General features: G+C 43.1%; 1 protein-coding gene across 1 annotated transcript; it reads left to right on the top strand.

Annotated features, from left to right (window-relative positions):
- The first annotated feature begins 573 nt into the window (after window positions 1–573).
- On the top strand, window positions 574–1,086 carry LOC135875705 (suppressor of cytokine signaling 1-like). The gene has a single exon (XM_065400677.1). The coding sequence runs from the start codon at window positions 574–576 to the stop codon at window positions 1,084–1,086; it is 513 nt and encodes a 170-aa protein (XP_065256749.1).
- Window positions 1,087–12,354: the final 11,268 nt, after the last annotated feature.

Raw genomic sequence — 12,354 nt, forward strand, 5'->3', positions numbered from 1 at the left:
AGTCTTTCCCAGCTCCTGTTTCTTCATAGCCATATTTGTCCTCGAAGAAGAGAGTGGAGGCAGATATGAGAAATCCTTTGATCAGCCATTAAATGATAATGAACAAGATGATTTCCTGGCAAGGAAAGATCCCATCTTCAGGCCTATGGTTATTCTCTAACTTGTGGGAATGTGTTGGGAAATTCCCAGCACTGTGCTTTATTAGATTAAGATAGTCTGCCGAAGGATGTGGTGAAAGCTCCTTTGCTGGAGTCATTTAAGACTAGAGTAAGCAGACTGTTGTAAGGAATAATCCTGCATTGGCTGAGGTGAGAGCCAGGGTGGAGAGAATATGAGTTACTAAACAATTTTTTTATCACTGATTTGTGCAGCTGTATAAATTCTGTGTACATTTTCCTCCCAGTAGTGTCCTTGCTTCCCAGCTTTCTTTGTGTGAAACTTCGTTTATCCAATTAGAAAGACACTAAAACTCCTATCTGCCTGCCTCACTTTCATTCTCTTCCTCAGGCTGGATGCAAAGAAGAAAGTGTATTAAAGATCACATCTTTCTGGGATCCATGGGCCCTTTGAGAGATGATCAGAGGGAGGCCGGATGATCTACTGAACGCACACAAGAACCTTTCTCTTCCACAAAGGCAGCATCGGAGAACTCCCCACACTCCAGCTCCATCCAGTTTACCCACTCATTACCGGGCCTTCCGCAGCTGTGAGTGGGAGGTAGTGGAGCGATCGCTCAATATCCTGCAGGCCAGTGGCTTCTACTGGGGTCCCTTATCTGTGAGTGAAGCACACGCCAAGCTACAGCAGGAGCCGGTGGGGACCTATCTGGTGCGGGACAGCTCTCAGGGGAACTGCCTCTTCAGTGTGAGTGTTCGGATGCCAGCGGGCCCAGTCAGCCTCCGGATCTCCTTCCGGGAGGGCTACTTCTGGCTGAAGGACTGGTTCTCGGACTGCGTAGTTAAGCTGCTGGAGACGGTGGTAGCAGGAACCCAGGCCAACCCCATCCACTGTGATGAAATGGGGGGAACCCCCCTGGTGTTCTCTGAACCCCTCTGCAGGAACCGCAGGGTTGTGCCCAAGTTGTAGGAACTTTGCTTCAAAGCCTGGGAGCTTACAATGGGACAAGGGAGGAAGGTCAGAGATTGGAAGAGGTACATGGGAGGGACAGTTACTTTTCAGTGTGGAAAGGAACAAGGCATAATATCACCTGTAATCCACTGCCTATACAGAGAGGGAGACAGCTGCATACATGTGGCAGGCAAAACTGAGCGAGTGTGACACGCTAACTGAATGTGCCACTGCCATTGGATTGTACTTTTCCTTGGGGTAGGGGTGGGGGATAGCTTAAACCTGCTGACTACGGGAGCCATGTCCTCCTGAGGTAAAGGTGTGTAGCTTCTCCCTGTGGCAGAGTAGAACTGCCCCAATCCAGCACTTTTAATTCCAGTTGTGATGCATAAGCTTCAGAAACATGGGCATTGCCTGTCCTCCCAGCACACCCCTGTTCTCCCTGTATTCCAAAGTGCCTAAGCTATTTCTTGCTGAAAAATCTCTCCTCGTGGAAAGGTCCAGTTGAATTTCCAAGACTTTGACAAGCTCCGATTCAATGTTATCAGGAATTGTACACTGATCTCTGATACCAAAGCAACGTGTGTGTGTATGTGTGTGTGTGTGTGTGTTGAGAGAGAGAAAGATTTCACAACCAGCAGCCTTCACTTCCCTGCACCATGGAAATACATAACATGCCACTTCAGAAATACAAGAAATGACTGTCTAATATTTGCACTGTAGGAAACAGTTGCAGGCATGTGTAATAATACAGTTCCACCAGCTTCTGCATTGCTTGTATTGGAAGCTGGACTGCATAGCTTCATTTTTTATGGGCAGCTGGGCTTTACTGTAGTGGGATAATATTATATTTCAGCCAACCAAGTCTTGGTTTGGAGAGTCCATTCTGCTATTGATTGTATCAGCGGATGTGTCTAAAGCACCATCATGTACGGTCATCTGGCAGTATGCTGCTGCCCCCTGCAGATCATCACTAAAGGAACACTCTAAAAAGTTAGGTTTTTGTCTAAAAGGGATGGAGAAGTGCATTATAAAAGTTACTACTAATAAAAATGTTTTCAAAATGTCTTTGAAAGGAGCTTTCAAAAAAAGTAATAATTCTCCTGCAGTGCTGGAAAACCAAACAAACTAGCTTTGGGCCAGTACATGAAAATCAAAGGTTCACTGGCCATGCTGAGTGAAGTGAAAAACGAAAAAAGGATTAGTTAGGAACAGTAAATTTCACTTCTTTTTTTTTTTAGTGTATTAATCTAAAAATATAGGTACCACAAGGAGGACACTGTCTCAATATATAAGGTCTAGATTTTAAATATTGTATTTGTATGGCATTGAATAGTATGCTAGGTGCCTCAAAGAACAGCTAGTTATACAAGGCCCTGATGCAAAGAATACACATTATAGATGTCACAGCTGGTGAGGGTGGGAATGGACATGGGGATTAGACAGAATTATGAAAACAAGGTCCTATAAAGATTGGGTTCATCTGAGTGACATCAGCATTTAAGCAGTGTCCCTAAAAATGTACCTATGAAAACAGATGCTTCTGTGCACAGATGGCATTGTGACTGTGTAACTTCAGAGCAAATGTTTGAAAATTTGGTCCATAACTTGTATCGGAACAGTTTCCTTTTAAAAGAGAAACCAACTTAAATTGCCTCATCAGCACGGGTACAAAGTTAAATAACCAAGTCTGTGCAGACAAGCAGACTGTATGTTCTTGGTACCTTTTGAGGCACATCTCTTTTCTTTTTAATGTCTCAGGCAGCGGAGAGGCAAGGTGTTCCTCTGATTAATAGCTTGCCATTTTTTTTTCTGGCACTAGCTCTAAATGGCGAGAGTCCTGGGCTGCTGCCCACTTCGAAGTGAAAAGAAGAAATAGGCCTTGCCCCAGGCCCTACAAGGATTTTTTTAAAAGAAACTTATTCAATGAAATTGGCATGACAAGCTCCTCAACAGCACAACCAGAGTTCTCCGTCATACCGCCTAGGTGGGACTGACGGCAAAGTAGATGGAGAGGCAGGTGGGTCAACAGGAGGCAGTCAGTGACAGCAAGGTGCCACAGGACCCTCTGCTGCTTTTTACAGATCCAGACTAACACGGCTACCCCTCTGATACTTGTGCTATTTTGAACTTCACCAGTGTCCCCAGCCTGTAGGCGAAGCCTCAGACACTCTTTATTTCTGCGCATTGCTGCAGAACCACTGCCTCTGAGCTCCTTCCTCAACCATGAATGCCACCTGCCTGCTCTGCCCTGTGCTGTGCATTCCCTTACTCATCCCATCTCTGGAAGACAGGTGGGACATAGTCCTCTCTACCTACGTGGCATTTCACTCCCCCTCCTTTGCCCCACTGCAAATGCAACACCTGAAGTATGCTCGCTACCTTCCTCTATTTACTCCATGCACTAGCAAAAGGAACTGACTTATTTCTTCAGAGTTCACAGCTGTGCTCAGGAATGGCTCGTTTTACAATGGTTGTGTAACACAGAGAGAAGAGCCATCTCATTCCATTGCTTTGACCCAGCTGTGAACTGTTCTTATCTGATTATTTGGCCTAAAAATAAGCACCTTGGGTTGTGTAGCTAACAGCTCTTGAATCATTCCATTGTTAATGGTCACGATTGCTCTATTTGAAAATTACATTAAGGATAAATAAAATACTCTAGCTCCTAATAGGGGGATCTTTTAGTTAGTTTTAATGTTCGTGCTTTATAAGTAAACCACACAGCACATGCTTAACACCCTCTATTATAAATAGCTTAATTAGTGCGCACCCCATAGGAAATTGGTTTGAGCTCTATGATTGACAACTAATATATAAGTGCTAAGTATTGTTTTATTAATTTCTAAAACAAGGATGATATGCACATTTGTCCCAATTAATACAAAGACAAAGGTCTCTCAGAACACAGGGTGGGACGAAGAAACCAATTTTGGGAGAACTATGGTGTGGAAAAGTATTGTGGCAATTTGGATATAAAGGGTTTTGGAGATGGTGCTTTCCCTCCCCCCACCTACCCAGGACTATGGAAAAACTTTTTAAAACTTCTGGACAAATATGGACTAAGTAAGTAAAACCATAATTGTTTGCTTGTGGGAGTGTTTAAATGTGTCTCTCTCTCTCTGTAAAATATGTTCTGTTAAGAAGGATTTTGCTGCTGACACTCAGTGGGAGATATTTCTGTAAGACACCTTGAATGTAGATTTGTCCATCCCCACCCCAAGAAGGAGAAAACATCTCCTGACATGTACCCTAGTGCCTCTTTGGATGTCTGCAGGTCTGTAATTTCTTTATAGTATTCTCGTTATCTACTGCCCTCAAAACCCTGTTCAGGGAATAGGAAAACAAGGTTGGTTCAGGTCTCTGACTGGCACACCTTGGTTTGCTGAGGAAATTATACAAGCGCACATATGGATTTTTAATGTATTCTTGCTAATGGTAAAAGTTAAAAGTTGATTGGACTCATAAGAGGTTCTGTATATCAAGCCTTAAAGTGCTCGAGTTTTAATCCCAACAAGCAACAAGTGCAGCATAAGAAACTGGAAGTTCCTAACAGATGGGATTACTAACCTGACTCTCACCAGCTCTCTTCATAATGCTCTTGTGTCTTAACCAGTCATGTTGTATTTTTCCCAGAGTCCTTGGCTGAAATTTGTTAGTTGCTTCTCAGTGTGCACATGTGCGGCAGGGGGCCCCCAGCCAATGGCTTTTATGTTATCACTACCTCTGAGAAAAGGGTCTGTGTTCATTATGAACCTGCCTCACTAGATCAAACTCCACCTAGAAACATGGAGTGTGCACAAACCCCCACATCTTATATATTGCATAGCATTAGGGCATGATGAATGTTTGGATTCCTGAATGGCCCCCCTACTTTATCAGAATTCCAAATATAATTTTCCCTATATATGCAATAATGTCTCAGATTTGACCTCTGATGATGTTACCAAAACTGTATGTTTGCATCAGTATTGCCTTGTAATTTGCTAGAATTGATAATTTACCAGGATAAACTCAGGTACTAGACTGTACTGACTTCTTCAGTTTAGTTTAGTTTACACCAGATATACCAATTCCTTGGATGTATAACCCCATTAGTGTTGTATATTTGTATATGTAGACTGATGGAATCTTCTGGTTGTATCATGTAATTGCCTTTCAGGAAGAGGGGACAGATTAGGGAGGATGTGGAAAGGAGAGAATAGGTGTCCTAAAGAAAGACAAAAAAGGGAGCTGAGAGAGCCATTCTGACTCACGATTCCTTTCTGGAGAGTTGTCTGAGCTTTTGGGCCACTACACCTAGTAGCACTATTGTCAGAAAAATCTAATTTTGATTCAAGCTAAATAGTTTAGTTCCAAATGTGACTTCCCTTGAATTTGTTCAGATGGGAAGGAACTGGATGGCACAAAAGAATTGCAGATGTGACTCCTAGCCCTTTACCTCTGTCACTGATTTGATTCCAGCTCCAGGTCCGTAGTGACCAAAAGTTGTCACCATCTGCTTTTCTGAACTGAGATGTGGGGGTTTCGGTCTAGTTCCTAGTAGACAAGCATGGACATAGGCTGGGGAAAAATCATATTGCCTGGGACAGACAGAGTCAAGCTTCCTATCTGTTAGACCAGGACAACAAGGGAGGCTGGTGGCAGGCTGAGTAACTTCAGGAGCAGCAGCTTTGATCTGTGCCAGTCAGAGGGGAGAAGAATGGTCCTAATTAATGTCAGCCACAGTAAAGCTAGACGGCTTTACAAAAGTGTGGCGGAGAAGGAGAATGCCTTGTTAGTGGTTTGCTCTCAAAATGCACTAATGCATCAGATCCAGAATAAATGACAGCACATGCATGTTTTAACAAAGCTTTTAACTGCCTGCCTTTCAGGATATTGTTCTTGGTGGCAATACTTTAGATTTTGGCTTGATCCAGATCTCATTGAAATCAATGGAAGGACTATCACTGATTTCAATGATCTTTGGATCAGGCCCACTTCACAATAAGACAGTGGTGGTAGAAAGTGGGTTTTCCATCATACATTTAATCAAAACAAGACCACACTCGCACTGTTATGAATAACAAATTGCACTTGTGGAATTGATGGATTTATACATGAATAGGTCTCATGTAGATGCTTTCCAATCCCCTCAGGCTATTCTCTTCTGGCTTTAAGGGTGGGAGAGGACCAGGAGCAAAACATGGACATGGTAACATTTTCAGAAATGCCCAAATGACTTAGGCTTCGAAGTCCATTGGGATGTGTCTTTCCCAAGGAAAATGTAGGCTCTAAAAACTAGAGAATAGAAGTGGGAAACCTGGGCATAATATTCCAAAACAGAACAAGTGCAATACAGAGAAAAGCCTTTAGCCAATCACAGCAGGACCAGTATTTCAGCATAACTTACTCAAGGGAACAAGTCCACAACTTGGAAACTGGACAACCCCATTTTCTAGTCAGGCAACCAGCTTTTGAAATCTTATCTGCCTGTGGCCAAGTGAACAGAATTTTTTCCCCAGCCTATGTACACATCAGGCAACTCATAATCACAGATAGCAGTTAACGACCCCACTCCTGATAGTCCAGTAGAGAGGCCAAGGATTGAATGTGCCACTGAAACTTAGCTTCCCTAGAGGTGGCCCTTAACATCAATGCTGAGGCATGGTGGTGCGGGGGTACAGTGTGCGGGATGGGGGAGGGGTTAGAACAGCTACTGGTTGAGCTATACCTGGTTGGGCATAGAGAAGACTCCTGCACCAATTCACTTAAAAGATAAGACCACTCTCTCTATCTCTTGTATGGATTAAATCTGAAAGGACACTTTCCTATGATGTAAGCTAATGAATGTGATGTTATGAACTCTGGGCTGAAAACAGTTCAGTTTGTATAAACTATATTTTGTATATTTTTAAAATTAATAAAAATCCTCTTTCATAAAAAAAAACACAGTGTTTGCATTTGTCTCTTAAAATTCACGAGAATAAGTTAGAATTGAATCCATCTCATTATGGCCCTGATTCAGTAAGGTACATGAGCATACAAGGAGTTCCACTCAAATCAGTGACGCCATTGACTTTAATAAAACTCCCCATGTATTTAAGTATTTTGCTGAATTGGGACCCATAGCAGGAACAAGCCAACCTAACACTCTCAGATGAGAAATACATCTAAAATGGTTCCTGTTTCATCCAGAAGGATCCCAAAGAGCTTTATGCATTCTTTCTCTCTCCTTACATGTTGTGTAAATCCACCCACACCAGATCCCTCATCTCTTTCTTTGAGTCCTGTTTTATACCTCTGAAATGATTAGTGCTGAATTCGTCTGCTAGAGCTTATCTAGCAGTTGGGGATAGGGCTAAGGTGTTCTTGAATTAACTTCATTTTCTGCTTTTACTTTCTATGCAGCTATGCTGGTTACTTCTTTACAGTAAGTGCAGCATATGAACCTGTCTGTACAAGTCAATCTCTTTAAAGTTCCTTCAGCTGCAGATCCTCAAGGCAGAAGGCTTCCCAACAAATTTGATGATGCACAAAATTATTTCTAAATGGACAAGATGGTTTACTTTTTACTTCTACATTTAGATCAAAGAATGTATCCACCTAGAAAGGTGGTAGCTGTTTTGACAGCAGACTGTGAACCATACTATAGCTTAGTACTAGGGGTATGTCCCATCTCTGCTTAGATCTGTACCTAAATCCAGTCATATTGTAAGTGTCTGGATTCTTGGACTCCCAAGCAAAAATAAATAATAGATCTGTGCGCTGGGGGACGTGGGGGGGCACCATCCCTTTTGTCCCCACACCTTGTGAGGAGCTCTCTGCAGGCTCGGGATCATGCATGAGGAAGGGATGAACTGGAGACGGGGAAGTAAGGAAGCCCAGATGTTTTCCCACCACCACTGAACCTTGCAGGAATATGCCAAAAATTAATGCAGTCTCTGACTTATATGTTGATATAGTTACCTTATTTAAAAATAAGCCACACAGACAAATCATTCATATGTTATCCATTAGGGCCAAAGCTAATAATAGCAGTAATGTGCTTTAAAATCCTGAGGCGAGGTGCTATAGATGCACTAAGTATAACTGCAGTGCATTATTATTACTGTTTCTTCTCTTCCTCTGTAACATTTTTCCAGTAGCATGAAAAACTTCTTACCAGAATTTTCTAATGTGTTTTCTGGGTATTCTGTCATTCACACTTCCTAGGCTGTGTGAGCTAGGTCAATGGTGTTAATAAATATAATCCATGAGTGCATCATATTTCACACTCTAGTCTCTTAGTCTCTCCTTGGTCTTCACTACAATAGACCTTTTCCCCTGAAATTTACTATTGTTGCTACCACTAGTTCAACTCTACCAGTGGGAGCACTAGTGTAAATACAGTGCTGCTGCTGTTTTACTACTGTGTTGTCTAACCCTGCTCACAGGAGAGCCACACAACACTGTGCTTTAAGTGCAAGTGGCTGTTATCTTGTGTATGCTAGTATTCCCCCCACATTGCTACCACTGGTGGGGTTGAAAAGGTGAGAGAATTCAGCAAATATTTCCTATCTTAGGCAAGGTCATAGACCCAGAGATGTGAAACCTCAGCTGTCCCTTACAGTTTCCAGAGGTGAAAGTCCTGAAAAAAATACAATATTGAGGAGTTTAGCAACTGCACATTCAAGTCTAGGGTCATATATATCTGGGTAGCATCCTTGCTGCTGAAACATGCAGATCCATTCTACTCCGTGTGAGCCTATTCCATGCAGGGAAGTTAAAGGGTCTCCCACATTTATTTCAGTTATAATGATTTTTTGATCACTGCAAATTGTTGCTGTGTCATGCTATAAGGATGCAGACATTGCAGTGTAGATGTACAATTACTTCGATGTTTTTAGGACAAACACAGCTACGTGCTACCTCTATAACTAAAGGTGGGCTTCCCATAGAGGGGTTTTGTCACAGCAAGGAAAGTCCAGGGCTCTTTCCTACCCCATTTCTCTGGACATGACCACTGACTAACTTAATATGATGAAAGACATCACTGGGTACATGGGTTAATATATTAAGCACTGTGGGAGGTACTCTGCCAATGCATCTCAGTCCTTATCTGCAGTACCTGCTATGTTCTATAATCATTCTGGCCTTGGAAGTTAGGTGCTTAAATATCTTCTAGGATCTGGGACTCTCTCTGACCCTGATGCAGAAAAGTAGGTAAGTCTATCCTTGTTCAGAAAAGCACTTAAGTATGTGCTTAAGTGCTATGCTGAATCTGAGCCTCTGTCTCAGGTTTCACATCTGAAAAGCATTCTGTTCTATTCACATAAGGTCCAAAGCAGGACAGCAGGAAAGGGCTATGTGGTTTGAACAAATGCAGCTGTATTTCTCGAAGTGGGTTTCTTCTCTGTCTCTCCCCCCTCCCCCACCCCTCAAACAGAGCATTTTCATCTTAAGTCAATGAAAGTAGGGCAGAGCCTAACCACACTTTGAGCTGACTGTGTTTTTGTATTCTGGGTAATTGTGATCGTTATCTGTACCTAGAAAAGATTTAAACAATTTATAAACCACAGCTGGGCAGAGATAATGAAGGACGTACTGACGGAGGTGAGGAGGGATGTCCCCAGAGAGCTATGAGCTGACAGGAGGGTTCTCGTGGGGCTGTAGAAGGATGAGATGAGATGGGAGGAGGATCTGAATAGGGGGCTGTGAGGCTGGGGGAGAAGGGTTAATGAAAGTGAAGTCTTACCAAAGTTTTATTGAGTCTGGTATGCATAAAAATATTGTGGCAGGGGTTTGAATCCTGGTAAGGAACAACAATCCTTCCATGCACCCGTTCTTGGTGAGGCTATTTCTCTGTGTGAAAAAGTGCTCTGTCTCACTCACTACAACACTTATTTGCTATTTCAAATACTATTGGATTTTATATCTAACAATAGCAGCCATTTAAAATTCAAGAGACTCATTTGATTGGATAAGCTCAGACATATTTGTTCACTGTATTCTGATACTTTTTTACTCCTAGACACCAGAAGATACTAAAAGCCAAAATCCCCTTTGCTAGCCTGATCTGCTTGCCTAGTGATTAGTGCTTGGCACTGCCTTCTGGAAAACCTGGCTTCCATTCCCAGCCCTTGTCTCTTGCTTCCTGAGATGGGCACTCAGAGCCCAAAGTCCCGCAGCTGGAGGACGGGGCCAGAGGATGAAGCCCGAAGCCAATGGGCTGGACCCTGGGGCCTGCCGCCAGGCAGCCAGTGCCCAGGGCTGGAGGCCGAAGCCCTTCAGCCAGAGCCTGCTGCCCTGACACCCCTGAGCTAAAGCCCAAAGCCTGAGCCCTACCACCCCTGGGAAGATGGGGAACTCACCGGCTGCCTGCTCCTACAGCGTTGTGCCCAGGTGACTCCAGAGGGTGGCCCCAGCAACCAACACCAAGGCAGCGCATCCAGGAGCACCAGGGAGGAGGAGGAGGCACTACTTTGCCCTCACCACCCCTTCTAATCACAGCCCAGGAGGCTGTCATGGCCGCAAGAAAAGCCCCTGGTGACTGCATGTGGCCACATTTGAGAAATACCGATTTAGACACATAGCCCAGCTGTGAGGGCCCAGAGAGAGCTCTGAGTCAATGATGCCCAAGTTATGGGCCTGAGTGAAAGGTAGGGTTGCCAATTTTGGTTGGAGGTATTCCTGGAGCTTTCATCAGGTGACATAACCTTCAATTAAAGATTAATCTTTAATTCCTGGAGACTCCTGGACAATCCTGGAGGGTTGGCAACCCTAGTGACAGGCAGGATGATGGTATTGTCCACAGTGATTGAGAAAGGAGGTAGTGGCTGGGGCGGGAGGTGCTTATGGGGCTTTTTTTTAGCCATGTTGAGGTTGAGCTGATGGCTACACATCCATGAGGAGATGGCAGAGAGACAGGCTTAGATTTTAGTTTGGACAGAAGGAGACAGGTGTGGAGTACAAAGCTACATCAGTGAGTTGTCAGCAGGTAGTTGAATTCATGTTTTGCGGATGAGATTACCCAGAGATAAGTGATTTAGGGATCTTCTAGATGAGAAATTTGCACCATTTTAAATTAAGGTGTTGTTTTATATTGATTTAGTTAAGCAAAAGTCTAGAGAGGGTGGAATCTTAGTTCCATTTAGTTTAAAGCAATTAGGAATCTGTTTAAGCTAAACCAAAATAAGTGTGTTTACACAGGGCTTTGCAGCAGTTTAACTAAATTGGTTGAAAACGTGATTTGTTAAATCAGTTCAACTTTCTTGTGTAGATGAGATACAGAGTGTCCACAGAGCTGGACTGTCATTAATGTAGAATTGGGATCTCTGTCTCCCTTGCATCCTTTTGACAACTTCTGTTTATACATACAACTCTGTCTGCCCTCTGCAGGATCAACCTCTCCACCCTCCCCCCACCCAGCACTGCTCAGCCACATACACTTCTTCCACCAGGAGACCATACAGCCATTCACTCAGAGCCAGATTCTCAAAGGTAATAGTAACCTAAAGATGTAGATAGGTGCCCCGTGGGCTTCAATGGGAATTTGGTGTCCAGGTGCTTTTGAAAATCCCACTAGGCGTTTATCTGTATATCTAGGCACCCCATTACCTTTAAAAATCCAGCTCACTATGGTGTGTCCTCTCTTCCTGCCCAGTATCACCCCACTGGCCTCTCAGCCAGTAATGTGAGAATACTAAATCACTAAATTGAGTTAAATACAATCCAGGTAACTATCCAGTGAAGACTAGGCCTCAGTTTATCAGTTAAGGAAATAGGTTGTTTGCACAGTGCTATTGGGTAACTCTGGTATCCTTTCTTAATTCCAGAATATGGGGTTGGGCTTTGGGAGTAATAAGGAATGTTTAATCAGCATTTACCATCAATTCCTTCTTCAAGTAAACATATCAGTAAAGCAGATCTTCTATTTTCCTTTGCCTGCCATGCCTTGATAGCAACCAGGGGAATTTGTGACTAGGGCCTCGTCTACACTAAAAAGCTTTGTCAGTATAAAAATGTCATAAAAATCATATCCCTAACCTATACTGCTATACTGGCAAAAAATTCTAGCATAGACCTGACCTAGAATGAGTGAAAAAAGTGTTTTTCCTCTTCTATTTCCCATGTTTTGTCTAATGTGTGAACCATTGCAGTAACATCTACAGCTTGAGAAGTACAAATTTTTGTTCTTTAAATTGTTGATTACAGTTCATTAGCATTATTTTTTGCCTTAAGTGTATTCTAGTTGTGCTCTTTTTCTCTGGGGTTATAGCTCTGGTGCTGGTAAGTGGAAGAGCTGTTCAATTCAAATAGAACTTT

The sequence above is a fragment of the Emys orbicularis genome, chromosome 1, assembly GCF_028017835.1.
Source record: "Emys orbicularis isolate rEmyOrb1 chromosome 1, rEmyOrb1.hap1, whole genome shotgun sequence".
NCBI classification, from domain to species: domain Eukaryota; kingdom Metazoa; phylum Chordata; order Testudines; family Emydidae; genus Emys; species Emys orbicularis.

Bases quoted from the DNA above. Each gene is read 5' to 3' on its own strand.
- LOC135875705 (XM_065400677.1), top strand. From the start codon at position 574: ATGATCAGAGGGAGGCCGGATGATCTACTGAACGCACACAAGAACCTT.